The 21,059-nt window shown below is 45.1% G+C and overlaps 1 protein-coding gene across 2 annotated transcripts in view; it reads left to right on the forward strand.

Moving 5' to 3' along the window:
- krt222 (keratin 222) overlaps positions 1-20,727 on the forward strand; it is a 36,072-nt gene extending 15,345 nt beyond the window's left edge. For both annotated transcript variants that reach the window (XM_060848492.1, XM_060848493.1), the window contains exons 4-6: positions 4,373-4,449; positions 9,794-9,902; positions 20,157-20,727. In XM_060848492.1, the coding sequence (XP_060704475.1) occupies positions 4,373-4,449; positions 9,794-9,902; positions 20,157-20,370 (400 nt within the window). In that variant the 3' untranslated portion in view covers positions 20,371-20,727. The remainder of the gene's footprint in view (positions 1-4,372; positions 4,450-9,793; positions 9,903-20,156) is intronic.
- Positions 20,728-21,059: the final 332 nt, after the last annotated feature.

A 21,059-nucleotide genomic window follows, 5' to 3' on the forward strand; every position in this document is an offset into this window, starting at 1 on the left:
GGTGAAGGACATTGACTTTAAACACCGTCCCCTGGGAAGGTACTGGAGGCTGGAAACCTTACAACCTTAAAAAGAATATTTGAATGAGCACTTCAAATATCAAGGGTATGGGACAGGTGCTGGAAATTGGGATTCGCGCGCCTTTAGTGGGAATCATGTCGTTGCAGACTTGATGAGCCTCTTCATCAAACCAATAGACATAAAACACATATTCTTAATTTATTTGTTCATGGGATGTGGAGGTCGCGGGTGAGACCAGCATTTATTGCCTGTCCCTAGTTGCCCCTTGAGAAGGTGGGGGTGAGCTGCCTTCTTGAACCACTGCAGTCCATGTGCTGTAGGTAGACCCACAATGCCCTTAGGGTGGGAATTCTAAGATTTTGACCCAGTGACAGTGAATGAACAGCGGTATAGGATGGTGGGTAGCTGAGTGGCTGAGAGGGGAACTTGCTTTCGGAGCCTTGGTGAAGGACGTTGACTTTAAACTGGCACAAGGCACCAGATATAATTTAGCAACAAAAGCTTTTTCCTGAAATAACTGACTTGCTCTAATGCACACAAAGCACATCATTCATAAACAAGGGCGGTGGCAGCTAATACATTTTCATGGCACAAAGATTTGAACCCAGCAGTTCATTCCCTTACACTGCATCTCAGGTCTCCACCTCAGATTTCAATGTAGCAATTCTCACAAGGTTCACTGCAATATCCTGGCCACAGGATAGTAACTGCAGATGGACCATGTCTGGCTTATCTTACCTCCAGGAGGAAGTGACGACTGCAGATGCTGGAGATCAGAGCTGGAAATGTGTTGCTGGAAAAGCGCAGCAGGTCAGGCAGCATCCAAGGAACAGGAAATTCGACGTTTCCGGCATAAGCCCTGTTTCCTGAAGAAGGGCTTATGCCCGAAATGTCGAATCTCCTGCTCCTTGGATGCTGCCTGACCTGCTGCACTTTTCCAACAACACATTTTCAGCTCTGATCTTACCTCCAGTCCTGGGGGGTATGGTTGACCATATAAAAGCAACAGCTTGCATTTATATAGCATCTTTACTGCAGTAAAACATCAAAATAAACTTCACAGGAACAATCATCAAATAAAATTCAACACTGAGACCTGCTGGAGGTGGTGACAAAAAGCTTGGTGAGAAATTGAGGTTTCAAGGAGCATCAAAAGCAAGGAAGGAAGTGAGGTCGAGGCTGAGACCTTTCAGCAGGATATTCCAGACTCCAGCAGCTGAGTTCACAGGCAGCTCGGAGTGATTAACATCAGGAGCAGTTTGAGGCAGGAATTCAAAGAACACAGACAACTCAGAGGGTTGTGGGGTGGAGACGAGGTTACAGATAGAGGTTAAGATTAGGTCATGGGAGGGATTGGGACTCAGGAAAAAATGTTTTAAAATAAGGAACTGACCAATTGAGGGTCAAGATATTGTCGCTTAGATGTGTTTAAACAAAGTAGAGGACAAGAAATGTTCTTTGTGGCTCTCAGTTGCAAAGCAGACTGTGCATTCTGCACTGAATTTTCACTGGGTCAACAATGTCCCAATTTGGGAGGATCGAGCAATTAAGAAACTACATTTTTTTTTACTTTCTTTCCTCTGTGGGCTGGCCTGATAAAGGTCTTTTAACAGCAATGTTTTTTCTCAGACCCCCACATCCCTCTAAGATCTGTCCATTCATCAAATTCTGATCACTTGAACAACCCCAATTTTAATTGCTCCCCAGTGCCATCAGCTCTGGGCTTCCCTCCCTAAACCCCTTGGCCACTCAGTCCTTCTTCAAAACACTCCTGAAAACCAACATCTTTGACTGAACCTTTGCCCTTCAGCCCTAATATCTTCTGACCTGTTTCAGGGTCAAACTATATTTTTAAAAGGCCCCGTGAAGTGCCTTGGAATAATTCATTTCCTGAAGGGTGCTATATAAATATAAGTTGTTGTTATATTGGTGTGAGCTTGCTTTTCCCTGATGTGGCAATGTTTAACTTAACTTCTGTAACGTAAGAAACTGGATGTGGATATTGTAATATTGAAGAATTCAACAGACATTTACCTAACACTACGGGCAATTTAGCATGGCCAATTCACCTGACCCGCACATCTTTGGACTGTGGGAGGAAACTGGAGCACCAGGAGGAAACCCACACAGACACAAGGAGAATGTGCAAACTCCACACAGTCAGTCGCCTGAGTCGGGAATTGAACCCGGGTCTCAGGTGCTGTGAGGCAGCAGTGCTAACCACTGTGCCACCGTGCTGCCCATAATGTATGAACATTATACTCAGAGACACATAGATGTTAAGCTCATAGCTTATAACAAAGCTGCACACTTCTGTAGGGTGTCATGCTTCATTGCATCATGTGACTCAGCACAAGATGGAGTCTGAGACCTTGTATACACTCAGATCACACCTACTGCAGTATACTGCCACACTGACTTATAGACATGCTTTGTTTATTCGTTCATAGGATGTAGGCATTGTTGAGTAAAAAGTGAGGTCTGCAGATGCTGGAGATCAGAGCTGAAAATGTGTTGCTGGTTAAAGCACAGCAGGTTAGGCAGCATCCTAGGAACAGGGAATTCGACGTTTCGGGCCAGAGCCCTTCATCAGGAATGAGGAGAATGTGCCAGGCAGGCTAAGATAAAAGGTAGGGAGGAGGGACTTGGGGGAGGGGCGATGGAGATGTGATAGGTGGAAGGAGGTCAAGGTGAGGGTGATAGGCCAGAGTGGGGTGGGGGCAGAGAGGTCAGGAAGAAGACCCCTAGACATGACCGACAATGCCCTCCACCGCATCTCCTCCACTTCCCGCTCTTCCGCCCTTGAGCCCCGCTCCTCCAACCGCCACCAAGACAGAACCCCACTGGTTCTCACCTACCACCCCACCAATCTCCGCATACAGCGTATCATCCGCCGTCATTTCCGCCACCTCCAAACGGACCCCACCACCAGGGATATATTTCCCTCCCCTCCCCTATCAGCGTTCCGCAAAGACCACTCCCTTCGTGACTCCCTTGTCAGGTCCACCCCCCCCCACCAACCCAACCTCCACTCCCGGCACCTTCCCCTGCAACCGCAGGAAATGTAAAACTTGCGCCCACACCTCCTCCCTCACTTCCCTCCAAGGCCCCAAGGGATCATTCCATATCCGCCACAAGTTCACCTGCACCTCCACACACATCATCTATTGCATCCGCTGCACCCGATGTGGCCTCCTCTATATTGGGGAGACGGGCCGCCTACTTGCGGAACGCTTCAGGGAACACCTCTGGGACGCCCGGACCAACCAACCCAACCACCCCGTGGCTCAACACTTTAACTCTCCCTCCCACTCCACCGAGGACATGCAGGTCCTTGGACTCCTCCATCGGCAGAACATAACAACACGACGGTTGGAGGAGGAGCGCCTCATTTTCCGCCTGGGAACCCTCCAACCACAAGGAATGAACTCAGATTTCTCCAGTTTCCTTATTTCCCCTCCCCCCACCTTGTCTCAGTCGGTTCCCTCAACTCAGCACTGCCCTCCTAACCTGCAATCTTCTTCCTGACCTCTCCGCCCCCACCCCACTCCAGCCTATCACCCTCACCTTGACCTCCTTCCACCTATCACATCTCCATCGCCCCTCCCCCAAGTCCCTCCTCCCTACCTTTTATCTTAGCCTGCCTGGCACATTCTCCTCATTCCTGATGAAGGGCTCTGGCCCGAAACGTCGAATTTCCTGTTCCTAGGATGCTGCCTAACCTGCTGTGCTTTAACCAGCAACATATTCTCAGCTCTGTAGGCATTATTGGATAGGCCAACATTTATTGCCCATCCCCAGTTAGCCAGAGGGCAATTTAAGAGTTAACCACATTGCTGTGGATCTGGAGTCACATGTTAGTCAGACTGGGTGAAGATGACAGTTTCCTTCCCAAAGAATGTTCATGAACCAGATGAGTTCTTCCAACAATTGAGCAGTGGTTTCATGGTCGCCATTTAGACCAGTTTTTAAAAATTGCAGACTTTTATAGAACTCAAATTTCATCATCTGTCATATGGGGCTCAACCCCATGTCTCCAACACATTAGCCCAGGGCTCTGGGTTTCTAGTCCAGTGACATATTCATCACACCAAGACCTCCACCATTACACTACAGGGATCCAGTGACTTGAAGAACAGTCATTCAGAATGGCTGATATACAGCAGTTATTTAGTTAAAATTCTGGACTTGTGTCAGCATCAGTAATGTTCCTGAACTAAGCATGAAGTCATACCTGGGATAAGAAACTTTCCACAACCAAAACTGCTGTGCGAACCAAGCAATGGTCAGGAGCAAATTTTTGATGCCAAACAGATAATTCTACAATTCTTATATGTTTTCTTCCTTTTAGACTCTCTGGGGCTACCTCTAGTGGCTGTCAGTCATCCCTCAGCAGTTTAAGTCAAAAAGACATGGCCCTCCCTTCGGGTAAGTTTGACCCAAATCACCTTCTTGTCTATTGAGTCTTGTCTAAACACAATCCAACATCTACGTTAAGCTTCCTTGATTCTGAGCTCCAGAAATTATCGTACAGTAAGACCTTCTTATCTCAGGGACAGTGTAGAGGGATCTTGATTTTTTATTTAATCCATGTGATCATTTATGTTTGTGAGACATCAGGGTGAAAAATGCCTTCAGACACAGAGGGTGATTCTTACACCTTCCAGAGTTCACCTCAATGTAAGGTCACAGGAACGGGGAGCAGGAATGTAAGATCACAGGGGAGCAGAGTTCACCTCAATGTAAGGTCACGGGAACGGGGAGCAGGAATGTAAGATCACAGGGGAGCAGAGTTCACCTCAATGTAAGTTCACAGGAACAGGGAGCGGGAATGTAAGATCACAGGGGAGCAGAGTTCACCTTAATGTAAGATCACAGGAACGAGGAGCAGGAATAGGCCAAATGGCTCCTTGAGCCTGTTGTACCATTCAGCTGATTATTGAATTAATCCAGGAAAAGGAGGATTGAATTGATGATCTCAGGAAAGGGACTGTCAAATTTATAAGCCAACAGAACAGGTGTTGTGTGTCTCAAAAAGTATTAAGATAGATACATCCTCAGGTCCTGAAGGGATCTATCCCAGAATATTGAGGGAGGCAAGAAAACGAATTGCTGGAGCATTAACAGAAATCTTTGTATCCTCTTTGGCCACAGGTGAGGTCCCTGAGAACTGGAGAATGGCCAATGTTGTCCTGTTGTTTAAGGAGGGTAACAGGGATAATCCAGGAAATGATGGGCTTGTGAACCTTGCATTGGTGGGAGGGAAATTATTGGAAAAGATTTTCAGGGGCAAGTTCCATATGCATTTAGAAGCAAATGGACCTATTAGTGATAGACAGCATGGTTTGGTCCGGGGTGGTGTTGGGGAGAGGGGGCTGTCATGCCTCACTGGCTTGATTGAGTTTTTTGAAGAGCTGACAAAGATGATTGATGAGAGAAAAGTAGTTGATGTTGTTGACGTGGCTCAGTTATAGGAGACAGAGGGTAGTGGTGGAAGGATCCTTTTCGGAACGGAGGTTTGAGACCTGTGGTATTCCACAGGGATCCGTGCTGGGACCTTGGCTGCTTATCACCCACATAAATTATTTGAAGGAAAACGTAGCTAGTCTAATTAGTAAGTTTGCAGACAATACAAAGATCGGTGGAGTTGCAGATAATGAGGAGATTGTCAGAGGATACAGGGATACAGGGATACAGCAGAATATAGATCAGTGGGAGGCATGGGCAGAAAAATGGCAGATGGAGTTTAAACTGGACAAATGTGAGGTGATACATTTTGGAAGGTCAAGTCCAGGTGGAAATTATACAGTGAATGGCAGAACCCTTAGGAGTATTGACATGCAGAGGGATCTGGGTGTGCAGGTCCAGAGATCACTGAAGGTGGCAGTGCAGGTAGATAAGGGAGTAACAAAGGCATGTGGCAAGCTTTCCTTCATTGGAAGGGGCGTTGAGTATAAGGATAGACACGTTATACTGCAGCTTTACAGAACTTCAGTTAGGCCACACTTAGAATATTACATACAGTTCTGGTCACCACATACTAGAAGGATGTGGATGCTTTGGGAGGGTACAGAAAAGGTTTACCAGGATGTTGCCTGGTCTGGGGAATTTTAGCTATGAAGAAAGGTTTGTTCTCACTGGAATGCAGGAGGTTGAGGGGTGGCCTGATTGAAGTTTATAAGATTGTGAATAGAGAGGATAGAGTGGGAAGTATGAGGCATTTTTCTAGCTGGGTAGGGGGAAGGGTCAATTACTTGGGGACACAGGTTCAAGGTGTAGGGGGAGGGGGCAAGTTTAAAAGAGACGTGCGAGGCAGGTTTTCCACACAAAGGCTGGTGAGTGCCTGGGACAAGGTGCTAGAAACAGACACAACAGCAGCATTCAAGAAGCAGCTGGATGAACACATGAATAGGAAGGGAGTAGAGGGGTACGGATCCTATAAGTGAAGACAGTTTTAGTCTGGTAGGGCAAAATGTGTCGGCGCAGCCTTGGAGGGCCCAAGAGCCTGTTCCTGTGCTATGTTGTTCTGTGTTTGTCTTTGTTCATTCCCTTCCTGCCTGCCTCACTTTTGACTTCTTTGGCAATCAAAACATTCTGACTCAACTTTACATATATTTAACAGGCTAGCCGCTACCACTCTCTGGGATAAAGAATTCCACAGATTAATGACCCACTGAGAGAAGAAGACTCTCTCTCTAGGGTCTGGGGTCTGTGTGTAGCAGTAGCTTCCTGAGTGGCGCTGGTTGGCACGGGCAGAGCTCCTTGGTGCTCACACAGCTGCACACCATGAAGTGATTGCTGTTCTCATCTTCATCTTTAAGTGCCCCTTGTTTTGAAATGGAAATCCCTTGTTCTAGGTGCTCCCAATCAGGGGAAAATCCTGTCAACATCCATCCTGCCAAACCTCTCAAAGTCTTATATAAGAGACATGCCACCTCCATTTTTTAAAACTCTAATGATTATCGGTCTAACTGCTCAACATTTCCTGATAAGAAAATTCTTCCCAGGAATCAACCTCAAGGGCTTTCTCTGAGCTGGTTACAAAACAAGTCCATCCCACCTTGAGTATGTAGGCCAAACCTGGGCACATTACTCCAGCTAAAAAATGAGGTCTGCAGATGCTGGAGTAATGTGCTGAAAATGTGTTGCTGGTTAAAGCACAGCAGGTTAGGCAGCATCCAAGGAACAGGAAATTCGACGTTTCGGGCATATGCCCGAAACATCGAATTTCCTATTCCTTGGATGCTGCCTAACCTGCTGTGCTTTAACCAGCAACACATTTTCAGCACATTACTCCAGCAGCAATTTCATTGATGTCCTGTAGAGTTGGAGCAAGACTTTCTGTCTTACATACCAGCCTCCTTGCAATAACCTGCATTTACTTTCCTAATTACTTGCTGTATGTGCGCACAGACTTCTTGAGATTCATGCACCATAACACACACATCCATCTGTACTGCAGCATTCTGCACTCTCTCACCATTTAAATAAGTATTCTGTTTTCTATTCTTCCGATCAAAGTGGACAACACCCACACATTTTCCAGTATCCTAGACCATCTGTCAGATTTTGAATCCATCTAAATCCGTTTGCAGAGTCTTTGAATCCTCCTCATAAATTCAGGTAAATTGGCCACACTAAATTGCCCATAGTGTAAGGTGCATTAATCAGAGGGGGATGGGTTGCTCTTCGGAGGGTCGGTGTGGACTTATTGGGCCGTCGGGCCTGTTTCCACACTGTAGGGACTCTAATCTAATCTAAATTGTTTTCCTATCTACTTTTGTGGTGTTAATTTCTTCATCTGGATCTGTCTTTGCTTTACACCCTGTGCTCACAGTGATCTTGAGTGGGGAGTACAGAGGACATTTCTTCCTAATGGGTGGTAAAGTGGTTCCTGATGATTTCTCATGCCAATGGGCAGTGGCTACTCCCATTGGCAAAGCTGCTGTTTGGGAGGGAGAGGAATTTCAGCAACACAGTCTTGCAGAACCACATTCCAACAGCTCACAGCACCTAGCTTCAGAATGATCGTTTTTATTTATTGCTAATGTGTGGGTGTTGTTGGCCAGCCCTTATTGATTGCTCATCCCTAGTTGCCCTGAGGAATAGTCTATTGTTCCAAGTTCCACCCTCATAAGTTGCAAAATAAATTCATAAACCTAGCTATTTTTGAGATGATACCAGTAAATAATCAAAAGGGCCACAGTCATTATCACAAAACACAGCAAACTAATTCATTGATGTATGAAGAAACTTGGTATCCATTATACCATCTGCCCACACGTTCTAAAGCAGCAGCTCTGCATATCAGTCATAGGGTCAGTTAGCTCAGTTGCCGGACAGCTGGTTTACAATGCAGTGTAATACCAACAATGTGGGTTTAATTTCCGTGACTGTTACCAGTCTACTTCTCAAACTCATGCCTGAGACATTGTGACCCTCAGGTTAAGCCACCACCAATCCTCTCTCTCTCTAAAGGGAGAGTAGAATTATGGCAGCTTTACCCTTTACTGCCCACAAGCAGGCTATTTAAAGACCAAAGAAAATTTACAGCCCAGGAACAGGCCCTTCGGCCCTCCAAGCCTGAGCCAATCCAAATCTAAACCTGTCGCCCAATTCCTAAGCCTCTGTCTCCCTCTGCTCCCCACCTACTCATGTATTTGTTCAGACGCATCTTAAATGAATATACCGTGCCTGCCTCTACCACCTCTGCTGGCAACGCACTCCAGGCACCTGCCACCCTCTGTGTGAAGTACTTGCCCATATATCCTCCTTTAACTTTTCACCTCTCACCTTGAAAGCATGACCCCTTGTTATTGAATCCCTCATCCTGGGAAAAAGCTTGTCTCTATCCACCCTGTCTATACCCTTCATGATTTTGTAAACCTCAATCAGGTCCCCTCTCAATCTCCTTTTTTCTAATGAAAACAATCCTAACCTACTCAACCTCTCTTCATAGCTAGCACCTTCCATCCCAGGCAACATCCTTGTTAACCTTCTCTGCACCCTCCCCAAAGCATCCACATCCTTTTGGTAATGTGGCACCCAGAACTGTACACAGTATTCTAAATGCGGCCGAACTAATGTCTTGTACAATTTTAACATGACCTGCTAGCCCTTATGGTCAATCCCCGTCCAATGCAGGCAAGCACACCATATGCCTTCTTGCCCACCAATCCATCCTATTTGGCTCACCATATCTCCACTAGTTCTCCAAAATGAGCATCATGACTTGGTGCTCTCTCCTGCCTTTTCCCTGTGCTTTTGCAAATTGTTTCTGTTTAACTAATCATTCAATGTACTTTTGATAGCCTCAGTTGAAGGATTACAGGATTCGTCTACAGGAACAAGGACATCTTGCTGCAGTTATTCTGGGTCCTAGTGAGATAACACCTGGAATATTGTGTGCGGTTTTGGTCTCATTATCTTCCTATAGAGGGAAGTGAGAGTGAAAGCTTAAGAAATTGATTCAGACCCAATCCCAAACCAATATCTATCCCCCAATGTTTATCCCCAAATATCTATCCCCAAATATCTAGCCCCCAATATCTAGCCCCAATCCCAACCCGCCTACAGCCCTACCCACTTCCATGTCTCAAGGCAGTCGTTCTTTACACCCAAACTCATCATTGCGAGAGGATTCAGAGTGCTCCTCCATTGTTGACCTGAGCAGGCCCCACTCCACAATGCCGTACAGTGATGGACGAAGGATCTGCTGAGTTCTTTTGATCGACCTGATCCTTGGCATTTAATCCAATGGTTTCTCCTGCAGCTGCAGCCATCGCTAGCCACCTGGAGCAGAGAATCCAGATGGTGACGACTCAGGAAATTCAAGGTCAAAATGCAGTGGCTGGGAGTTCAAAGGCTCATGGCAAAATTCAGTAAGTACAGAAACATTTGTTTCATTCCTTACAGAGCATTGAGCAATCAAAAGAAAATTGCTACTGAATTGTTTTTATTCATTATCAGGATGAGGTCAGCACTTCGTTTCTCATTATTGTGAGTATGTGATGCTTGGTGCTTTCCTACTGAGTTACCACATGTACTGGATAAACGCTGAGGGTTCAACATTTTCTACCAAGGCCTGTACCTCGAGTCGGGTTAAAGGGATGTGTTAGCTAGTCTTCACCTGGAGGTACAGCGGTGTGGGGGGAGTCAAGTCCAGCTCATTAACCTCAGACGCAAAGGGTGAGGAGTTGCCTACCTTTACTTTGGAGTCAGCCAGGTCAGGAGTATGGGTTAGCAACTCACATCCTTATCCTGTCCTGAGAAGAAATAGCCAGCATTGGGAATGGGGGCAGATTTCCCACCGTCACCTGTTTTAAATGATGGTAGAATTGGTTCAAGTTCACAAAGGCTTGAGTAATTCCTCAGACAGCCACATTGCTATTGTTCTGCTGTCACATCAGCCAGACTGGGTAAGATGTCTTCTTCCCTGAGCAATGTGAGTGAACCGGGATTGGGTTTTACAACATTCACTGGTGGCAAATTTTTATTTCCAGATCTTTTTAAACTAAATTCAGACATTTGAACTGCACACTCTCAGCAAAATGACCTCCCTAAGAACTGTATCCTGAGAGATGCTGCTGGCTTCCATTTCAAAACAATGTGTCTGATCATATCGAGGTTAGGTTTCTTGGGTAGCAGACTAACATCAATGAGTTAAAGGGATTGTGAATGTAGAACACAGTGAGGGGACCTGATCATTTGTATTGAATTCAACACAGCCCACAGTGACACATTGCATAAAGAGCCCACAGTGACACATTGCATTTGTATAGCACACTTCTGCACTTCTGACCTTTACAGCCACCGACAACTGGTGTAGTGTGGTGATATTGTTAGGTAGAAAATGTGTCAGCAAATTTGACTACAGTAAGTTGCCATAAGTAGCAATGTGAGCAGATTATGTACTTTTTAGTGATGATGATTGAAGAGTAAACATTGGCCAAGACATTGGGGAGAATTTCATCAGTTCTCCTTTCTTTTGGTGGTGGTGTTGGTGGTGGGGGTTGGGGGGATGGGGGATCCTCAGTTTAAAGATTCATTCAAATATTCACACATCTGACAGTGTAGCATTCCCTCAGTACCGTTCTCGAGTTTCAACCTAGCCTTTGTACCTACCTGTCTGGAGTGGGACTTGAGCCCACAATCTTTTTAACTCAGAAGTGGATCCAGTGTTTTACTAAGCCATGAGGGTTCAGTGTTGGAGGACTGTTGAATCGATGTAATCAGCAACAGTTAATACATTTCGTAGACAAACTGTAAGTACTAATGGGTAAATATCAAGTTCTAACATCACTGGGTTACTGTGATTATAGACCAGACTTTGAGACTTGCCAGAAATGATTTGGTTGCAAACTATTACCAAGTTTTAGATGTTATACAGATTATGTTGTTGTGGTTCTGTTCGCCGAGCTGGGAGTTTTTGTTGCAAACATTTCATCCCCTTTCTAGGTGACATCTTCAGTGCTTGGGAGCCTCCTGTGAAGCGCTTCTGTGCTGATTCCTCCGGCATTTATACTGGTTTGAATCTGCCACTTCCGGTTGTCAGTTGCTGTCCGCTGCAGTGGCCGGTATATAGGGTCTAGGTCGATGTGTCTGTCGATAGAATTTGTGGATGAATGTCTATCAACAGACACATCGACCTAGACCCTATATACCGGCCACTGCAGCGGACAGCAACTGACAACCGGAAGCGGCAGATTCAAACCAGTATAAATGCCGGAGGAATCAGCACAGAAGCGCTTCACAGGAGGCTCCCAAGCACTGAGGATGTCACCTAGAAAGGGGACGAAACGTTTGCAACAAAAACTCCCAGCTCGGCGAACAGAACCACAACAACGAGCACCCGAGCTACAAATCTTCTCCCAAACTTCGAACAGATTATGTTCACATGCTACCCCACTGATTCAAACAGATTCAGCGTTCACTTCCCCAAAGGTTAATCACTGTTCGTAACACAACGCGAGCCCCTCCAAAATACCTTCTTCCAAAGTTTTATTTTCTCAAAGGGTTCCATACACCACCACCACCGACCCCTCTCCCTCTCCCCAGGACTGTCAATGCAGTTTCACCACTGGACAGATATAATGTACCTGACCATCTGAGAAACCTGCAGACAGTAACTGTGCGTGGAGGCAGCTTCCAGTTTGAGATGAGTAATTAAAAAGATGAAAAGAAAGTTTTGCAATAGGGTTTTTTGCAACACAATGATGCCCGTAAGCACTTCACAGACTGGTAATTATATTTTGAATGCTGATATGAAATTGGTACCTAATTTATGCTCAGCAATATTCCATAAACAATCATGCAATAATACCCAGATCAGAAGTCACACAAAGTCACGTTGTAGTCCAACAGATTTATTTTAAATCACAAGCTTTCTGAGCACTGCCCCTCACTTCACCTGACAAAGGAGCAGCGATCTGAAAACTTGTGATTTCGAATAGACCTGTTAGACTATAACCTTGTCCACCTCAGTCCAACACCAGCACCCCCACATCATCAATAATAACCAGATCGTCTATTTTTGTGATATTGGTTAAGGGATAAATATTTTCCAGGACACCAGCTATACACCCCTTGCTTTTTTCAAAACTGTGTCACAGGACCCTTGTTCAGGTCAGAAAGCAGGTGATATTGTGATTTGAATGACTATTCAGAAGATCTCCCACTCAGCACAGAATGTGGAGTGTCAGGCTGCAATATCTGCTCATAGCTCTGCGTGTGAGGTGGATATTTGTAGTTCAGACTGTGAGAGTGCTACCCACTGAGCTACAGCTAGAAATATGGAAGGGCATTGGTCAAAGACAAGATGCTTGTATGTCTGGGCCTGGGAGTGCATGTCTTTGGTCTAATTTAAGCTTATCCTGCTATATAACTGAATATGGACTGATTGAATTAACAGCAAACTAAAATGAGATGAATCCTTCTTTTTGTAAGCACAGACGCCAGCAATCTGTGAACTGTAATGTGCAGATTACACTGTTCTAAGAGCTGGAGGGTGACTACACTCAATTCTACCCAGAAATAGTGGAGGGGTTTAATGTAAAGGTTTCGATAGGTCACTCAGACAGTTAGTGGGTCACTGAAGATGTGTTCAAATGATAAACAGTTGCAAAAGGAAAAGGATAATAAACTGTGTATTAGGATCTTTTTCTTCTATGCCGTACTTCTGGGAAGCAATTGTATACAGAGTCAAGATTAGAGTGGTGCTGGAAAAGCACAGCAGGTCAGGCAGCATCCGAGGAGCAGGAAAATCAACGTTTCAGGCAAAAGCCCTTCATGAGGAATTCCATCGATTTTCCTGCTCCTTGGATGCTGCCTGACCTGCTGTGCTTTTCCAGCTCCACTCTAATCTTGACTCCAATCTCCAGCATCTGTAGTCCTCACTTTTGTCTAAGCAACTGTATACAGTCCATTGCTTCTGTGTGGGAGACTCAGTCAAAAGTCAAGAGCAGTTTGCTGTCTTTATAGTGTTAGAGTTTAGGAGTAAGTTTCCAGTGACAGAAAGTGGCTAAGTGTTGGAGTCAGGGCTAAGTGTTGGAGTCAGGGCTAAGTGTTGGAGTCAGGGCTGAGTGTTGGAGTCAGGGCTAAGTGTTGGAGTCAGGGCTGAGTGTTGGAGTCAGGGCTAAGTGTTGGAGTCAGGGCTAAGTGTTGGAGTCAGGGCTGAGTGTTGGAGTCAGGGCTGAGTGTTGGAGTCAGGGCTGAGTGTTGGAGTCAGGGCTAAGTGTTGGAGTCAGGGCTAAGTGTTGGAGTCAGGGCTAAGTGTTGGAGTCAGGGCTGAGGAAAAGTGTTGGAAGTTATAAAGGTTCAGAAGAAGCTGAGTGCCACTCCCAGTTCAGTCCAGCTGGTGGTTGGGATGGAAGACTGTCAGCAGTAGTTGCTTGCTGCACCTGAGCGAAATTAGAGCTCAAGGGAAAACCTGGTGAAGCCAGCTGATAGAGAAAAGCTGGAGTAAGGCTGTGAATAAATATTGGAGTGTAGTTTTCAAAGCCAAGGTGACTAGATTAGATTACTTACAGTGTGGAAACAGGCCCTTCGGCCCAACAAGTCCACACCGACCCGCCGAAGCGCAACCCACCCATACCCCTACATTTACCCCTTACCTAACACTACGGGCAATTTAGCATGGCCAATTCACCTAACCCGCACATCTTTGGACTGTGGGAGGAAACTGGAGCACCCGGAGGAAACCCACACAGACAAGGGGAGAACGTGCAAACTCCACACAGTCAGTTGCCTGAGTCGGGAATTGAACCCGGGTCTCAGGCGCTGTGAGGCAGCAGTGCTAACCACTGTGCCACCGTGCTGCCCACAAAGCACACAGCATCGAAGCCGAGGAAGAGCAGCGAACACAACGCACCTGGGTGGTTCGAACCACCAACCTTTCGGTTAACAGCCGTACACGCTGACCCATTGCGCCACAGGGACAGGCTAATTAAAATTAGAATTAGTTTTATGCTCAGATTTAAGGAGCACTTATTGCGAGTGTTGGATAACATTGTCCTACTGAGACAGGCAAGGAATGGTAAGGTGAAGGAACCTTGGATGACAATAGAAGCACCTCGTCAAGAGGAAGAAGGAAGCTGATTTAAGATTGAGGAAGCAAGGATCTGGCACAGCTTTACAGGATTACAGGGTAGCTAGGAAAGAACTCAAGAATGGACTGAGGAGAGCTGGGAGGATCATGAGAATACCTTGGCAGGAAGGATTATGAAAAACCCAAAGGTGTTCCACACTTAAGTGAGGAACAAGAGAATGATCAGAGAGAGGGTAAGGTCAATCAGGGATAGTGGAGGGAACTTGTGCCTGGAGTCTGAAGAGATAAGGGAGGCTCTAAATGAGTTTTTTGCTTCAGTATTCACTAGAGAGAGGGACCTTGTTCATAGTGAGAACACAGTGGACCAGGTCAATAGGTTTGAACAGATTGATATTAAGAAATGATTTGGAGATGCCGGTGTTGGACTGGGGTGTACAAAGTTAAAAATCACACAACACCAGGTTATAGTCCAACAGGTTTAATTGGAAGCACTGGCTTTCGGAGCGACGCTCCTTCATCAGGTGGTTGTGGAGGGCTCGATCGTAACACAGAATTTATAGCAAAATTTGCAGTGTGATGTAACTGAAATTATACATTGAAAAATCACACAACCTGGTGTTGTGTGATTTTTATTATTAAGAAAGTGGATGTGCTGGAAATTTTGGGAAGCATCAAGATAGATAAATCCCCAGGGCCAGACCAGATATACCCAAGATTACTACGGGAAGTGAGGAATGAGATTGCTGAGCCTCTGGCGATGATTTTTGCATCCTCACTCTCCACGGGAGTAGTACCGGATGATTGAAGGGAGGCAAATGTTGTTCCTTTGTTCAAGAAAGGGAATAGGGAAATCCCTGGGAATTACAGACCAGTCAGTCTTACATCTGTGGTAAGCAAGGTACTGGAAAAGATTCTGAGAGACAGGGTCTATAACTATTTAGAAAACATGGTTTGATTAAAGATAGCATGGCTTTGTGAGGGGCAGGTCATGCCTCATAAGCCTTATTGAGTTCTTTGAGGACGTGATGAGACAAGTTGACGAAGGTCAAACAGTGGATGTGGTGTATATGGATTCAGTAAGGTACTTGATAAGGTTCCCCTTGGTAGGCTCATTCAGAAAGTTAGAAGGTATGGGATACAGGGAGATTTGGCTGTCTGGATACAGAATTGGCTGGCTGAAAGAAGACAGCGAGTGGTAGTGGATGGAACTTATTCTGCCTGGAGCTCGGTGACCAGTGGTGTCCTGCAGGGATGTGTTCTTTGGCCTCTGCTCTTTATAGTTTTTATAAATGACTTGGATAAAGAAGTGGAAGGTTGGGTTAGTAAGTCTGCCGATGACTCAAAGATCAGTAGTGTTGTAGATAGTGTTGAGGACTGTTGCAAGATACAAGACATTGACAGGATGCAGAGCTGGGCTGAGATGTGGCAGATGGAGTTCAACTTGGATAAATACTGTGTGATTCATTTTGGAAGCTTGAATTTGAATGCTGAATACAGGGTTAAAAACAGGATTCTTGGTGGTGTGGAGGAACAGCGGGATCTTGGGGTCCACATACATAGATCCCTCAAAGTTGCCACTTAAGTTGATAGGGTTGTTAAGAAGAAGTATGGTGCTTTGGCTTTCATTAACGGGGGATTGAGGTTAAGAGCTGTGAGGTTTTGCTGCAGCTCTATAAAACCCTGGTTAGACCACACTTGGAATATTGTGTCCAGTTCTGGTTGCCTCATTATGGAAAGGATGTAGATGCTTTAGAGAGGGTGCAGAGGAGATTTACCAGGATGCTGCCTGGACTGGAGGACATGTCTTATGAAGAGAGGTTGAGGGAGCTAGGGCTTTTCACAGTGGACAGCAGAAGGAAGAGAGGTGACTTGATAGAGGTGTACAAGGTAATGATAGGCTTGGATAGAGTAGATAGCCAGAGACATTTCCCCAGGGCAGAAATGGCTGTCATGAGGGGTCATAATTTTAAGCTGATTGGAGGAAGGAATAGGGGAGATGTCAGAGGTGGGTTCTTTTCGCAGAGAGCGGTGGGTGTGTGGAATGCACTGCCAGCGGTGGTAGTAGTGTCAGAGACATTAGGGACATTTAAGCAACAGCTGGAGAAGCACATGGACAGCAGTAAATTGAGGGGTGTTTAGGTTAGGTTGATCTTAGACTGAGATAAATGCTTGGCACAACATTATGGGCCGAAGGGCCTGTACTGTGCTGTACAGTACTGCTCCTTGTACTCACGAAAGCAGAGTCGCAGGTAGATAGGATAGTGAAGAAGGCACTTGGAATGCCTTCCTTTATTGGTTAGTGCGTTGAGGATAGGAGTTGGAAGGTCACGTTACAGCTGTACAGGACATTGATTAGGCCACTTTGGAATGTTGCGTGCAATTCTGGTCTCCTTGCTATCGGAAGGCTGTTGTGAATTTGTGATCCATTGTGAAGTTTAATGTAATTTGCTGATCCACTGTATCATTAAGGTCTGGATGAATTGCTGAGAAATCATGGGGTCTGTCTTGATTGCCTTTGCTGTGTTCTGTGGACTGTTTGATCACAGACTATTCCCCATGTTTACCGAAGGTTAATCCTGGGTGTTAGGGATAAATTGCACATATACTGTAGATTGTATCACTCTTTCAATACTGAATGGTTAAGTTTATTGTTGCTTGTTGAAAACTGTGGAATCTTGTGGCTTTACTCTACTAATAGGTCCTCTGGATCTCAGATGTCGTGTACTTTACAAAATAAGTGACTAGTTCCTAGCAAGATTGAAACATAAATTTGACAAGGGTCAAGGTTAGAGTGGTGCTGGAAAAACACAGCAGGTCAGGCAGCATCCGAGGAGCAGGAAAATTGACATTTCGGGCAGGAGCCCTTCATCAGGAATGAGGCTGGAAGCGTCAGGGGTGGAGAGATAAATGGGATGGGGTGGGGCTGAGGAGAACGAAGCTGGGAGTGCAATAGGTGGATGGAGGAAGGTGATAGTCGGACAAGAGGATGGAGCTGATTGGTGGGAAGGAAGATGGACAGGTGGGACAGGTCATAAGTATGGCGCTGTGCTGGAAGTTTGAATGGAGTAAGGTGGGGAGAGGATTTGACAGCCTGGTCCATGATCGTAGCAGAATGTGGGGTTTCTGTCAGGTTTGAAATCCAGAAACAAATCCAAGTGCAGGGACTTGCTGAGATGAAGGCTGATAAGACATTTAACATGAATGGTACTCTGTTTATTGAAAGTCAAGACTGTGGTGCTGGAAAAGCACAGCACGTCAGGCAGCATCTGTGGAGCAGAAGAATCAATGTTTCAGGCATAAGCCCTTCATCAGGAATGTCTTTTGCCCAAAACGTCGATTCTCCTGCTCCTCGGATGCTGCCTGATTGGCTGTGCTTTTCCAGCACCACACTCTCGACTCTTATCTCCAGCATCTGCAGTTCTCACTTTCTCCTTTGTTTATTGAAAACCTAAATGACTTTTCTGGAAAGGGAAAATATATCCATGAATATAATGCAAGAGATAACCAAGGCACTTAATTTTCTAAGTCTAGGAATGACTTAGAGGAGCCGGTGTTGGACTGGGGTGGATAAAGGTAAAAATCACACAACACCAGGTGTGAGTCCAACAGGTTTATTTGGAAGTGCTAGCTCTCGGAGCGCTGCTCCTTCATCAGGCGGATGTGAAGGACACAATTGTAACACACACAATTTATAGCAATACATTACAGCATCATACAACTGAAATGATATGTTGAACAAACCTAGATAGCTGTTAAGTCTTTCATCTTCAGAATGGGTTGCAGGGTTCAGTTCATTAATATATAAATCCAGAACTCCTTTTAAGTCACATTCTCAAGATAACTTAAGGTTTTATATAAAAGGGTGGCATTCAACTCAGACAATGCATTAAAGGTGTGAGGTTAGAGTCAGAGTCATAGAGATGTACAGCATGGAAACAGACCTTTTGGTCCAACTCATCCATACTCACCAGGTATCCTAACCTAATCTAGTCCCATTTGCCAGCACTTGACCCATATCCCTCTAAACTCTTCCTATTCATATACCTATCCAGACGCCTTTTAAATGCTATAATTGTACCAGCCTCCACCACATCCTCTGGCAGTTCGGTCCACACACGCACTGCCCTCTCTGTGAAAAAATTGCCCCTTAAGTCCCTTCTATATATTTTCCCCTCACCCTAAACCTATGCCCTTTAGTTCTGGATTCCCCCACCCTAGGGAGAAGATCCTGTCTATTTACCCTATCCATGCCCCTCATAATTTTATAAACCTCTATAAGGTCACCCCTCAGCCTCCGACACTCCAGGGAAAACAGCCCCAGCCTATTCAACCTCTCCCTATAACTCAAATCCTCCAACCCTGGTAACATCCTTGTAAATCTTTTCTGAACCCATGTTTCACAACATCCTTCTGGTAAGAAGGAGACCAGAATTGTACGCAATATTCCAAAAGTGGTCTACCAAAGTTCTGTACAGCAGCAACATGACGAGTCAAGTTGGTTCTATTTCCAAAGTGGAATTTATAAAATATTACATGGATTGACTGCCTGCATTAACTGCCTGCAGATTGTGCGCTTTTTGAGAAAAATAGAATGTATGCAAATACAATTTCATCCCATAGACTTAAATGTGTGTGTGTGTGTATGTGAGACTGTGCATGTGAGTACGTACGAGAAAGTGTGTGTGTGTGTGTGCATGAGAGAGACAGTGTGAGTGTGATGGAGTATAAGCCTGTGAGATGTGAATGGGTGTGACTGTGTGTGTGTGTGTGTGTGTGTGTGTGAGTGAATGTTTAGTGCAGTGAGGTCACCTGTAGTGTGATATGAACCAAAGGTCCCAGTTGAGGCCATCCTCATGGGTACCGAACTTGGCTCTCAGCCTCTGCTCGGCCACTTTGCGTTGTTGTGTATCCCAAAGTCCGCCTTGGAGGATGGTCACCAGAAGATCCAAAGCCGAATGTCCCTGAGTGTTCCCCGACTGGGAGGAAACACTCCTGCCTAGTGACTGTTGTGCGGTGTCCATCCATCTGTTGTCGTAGTGTCTGCTTGATCTCACCAAAGTACCACGCCTCGGGAAATCCTTGCCTGCAGCGTATGAGATAGACAACATTGACCAAGTCACACGAGTAACTGCCATGAACATGGTGGGAGGTGTCTCCATGCGTAATGGTGGTATCCGTGTCGACTTTGTGACAGTCTTACAGCGTCCTCCAGGACAGGGTTGTATGGTGTTGTCCTGAAAGCCGAGCAGTTTGCTGCAAACAATGTTCTGTTTAAGGTATTTTTACATAGTGACTTATTGTGATTTGGATCATGCTGCTTGGAAAAGCATTGAAGATAAATTTAAACTGGTTTGAAAATGAATTGGATAGAAAGCTGAAGGACAAAAACTAACAGAGTATGCAGAAAGGGTAGGGGAGAGCAGAAATAAATTGAATAGCTCTTTCAATCAGTTGGTCCACGCACTGGGCTGAATGATCACTTTCTGGGAAATATACGATTCTATGAAGTAAGTAATCAGTGCTCTTCTAAAATGTTCAGAAACAGTATCAGTTGATCAGTAAGTCTGCTCAATATTTGTGAATGTTTCAGGTCGGAGAAAGTGGATGAGGTTATCAAGGAATGGGAATGCTCCTTTTTCAAGGATAATCCACACCTTCGGAAGAAATCGACATCCCTCCGGTTTGATCTGCACCTAGCAGCAACAGATGAAAGCTGTTCACAGACCAAACAAGGCAGCCTTCCTGATATTGAACTCAGGCTGGTAATGAGAAAGTCAAGCAGCATTCCATCTCTGAAATCATAACGCTCAGCAAAGCACAGCATAACCAGTGTGATATACAGCACACACCAATGTCAATCTCTACTTGCAGCTGTTGCATTATATTTATTCGTGTATAGATGGGAATTGGGGAGGGTAGGAGTGTTCTTTAAATATTTATTAAATTTCTAAATGAACTAGGGTGCATGAAAAACCATCAGTTCATTAATCAAAGTGTATCTTACTCCAAAGCAGAATCCTGTAGATGCCAATAACTGGAAATTTAAACAAAAATTGCTGGAGAAACTCAGCAGGTCTGTCAGCATCTGTGGAGAGAGCAATGTTTTGAGTCCAGTGAACTTTTTGAAAACTGGTTGTCAAGTTGAAATGTTAACTCTGTTTCTGTCTCCACAGAAACTGCCAATTTTGCTGAATTTTTTCAGAGTTTATTTTACTTTTATTATTTTTTAATAGCAAATTGTTATTCAATTGATTGTTTCTCATGAAGTTGTTTTTATCCCTGTGGGTAGTGGGACTCTTAAATTACTTTATTTCCAATTAAGATGCATTAAGAAAATTTGAATTTTACTGCATCCAACTCATTTCGTTGTGATACTCAACAAATTACTTGGTATTGAGTTGACTTTTTAATGAACATTGGGTTTAAGGACAAGTGTCACCTGAGGTTTCTCCAAGAGTGACTCAGTCAAGCTGACACCAGGTTCAATCCTAGT

This window comes from Hemiscyllium ocellatum, chromosome 32, assembly GCF_020745735.1.
Source record: "Hemiscyllium ocellatum isolate sHemOce1 chromosome 32, sHemOce1.pat.X.cur, whole genome shotgun sequence".
Classification (NCBI taxonomy): Eukaryota; Metazoa; Chordata; class Chondrichthyes; order Orectolobiformes; family Hemiscylliidae; genus Hemiscyllium; species Hemiscyllium ocellatum.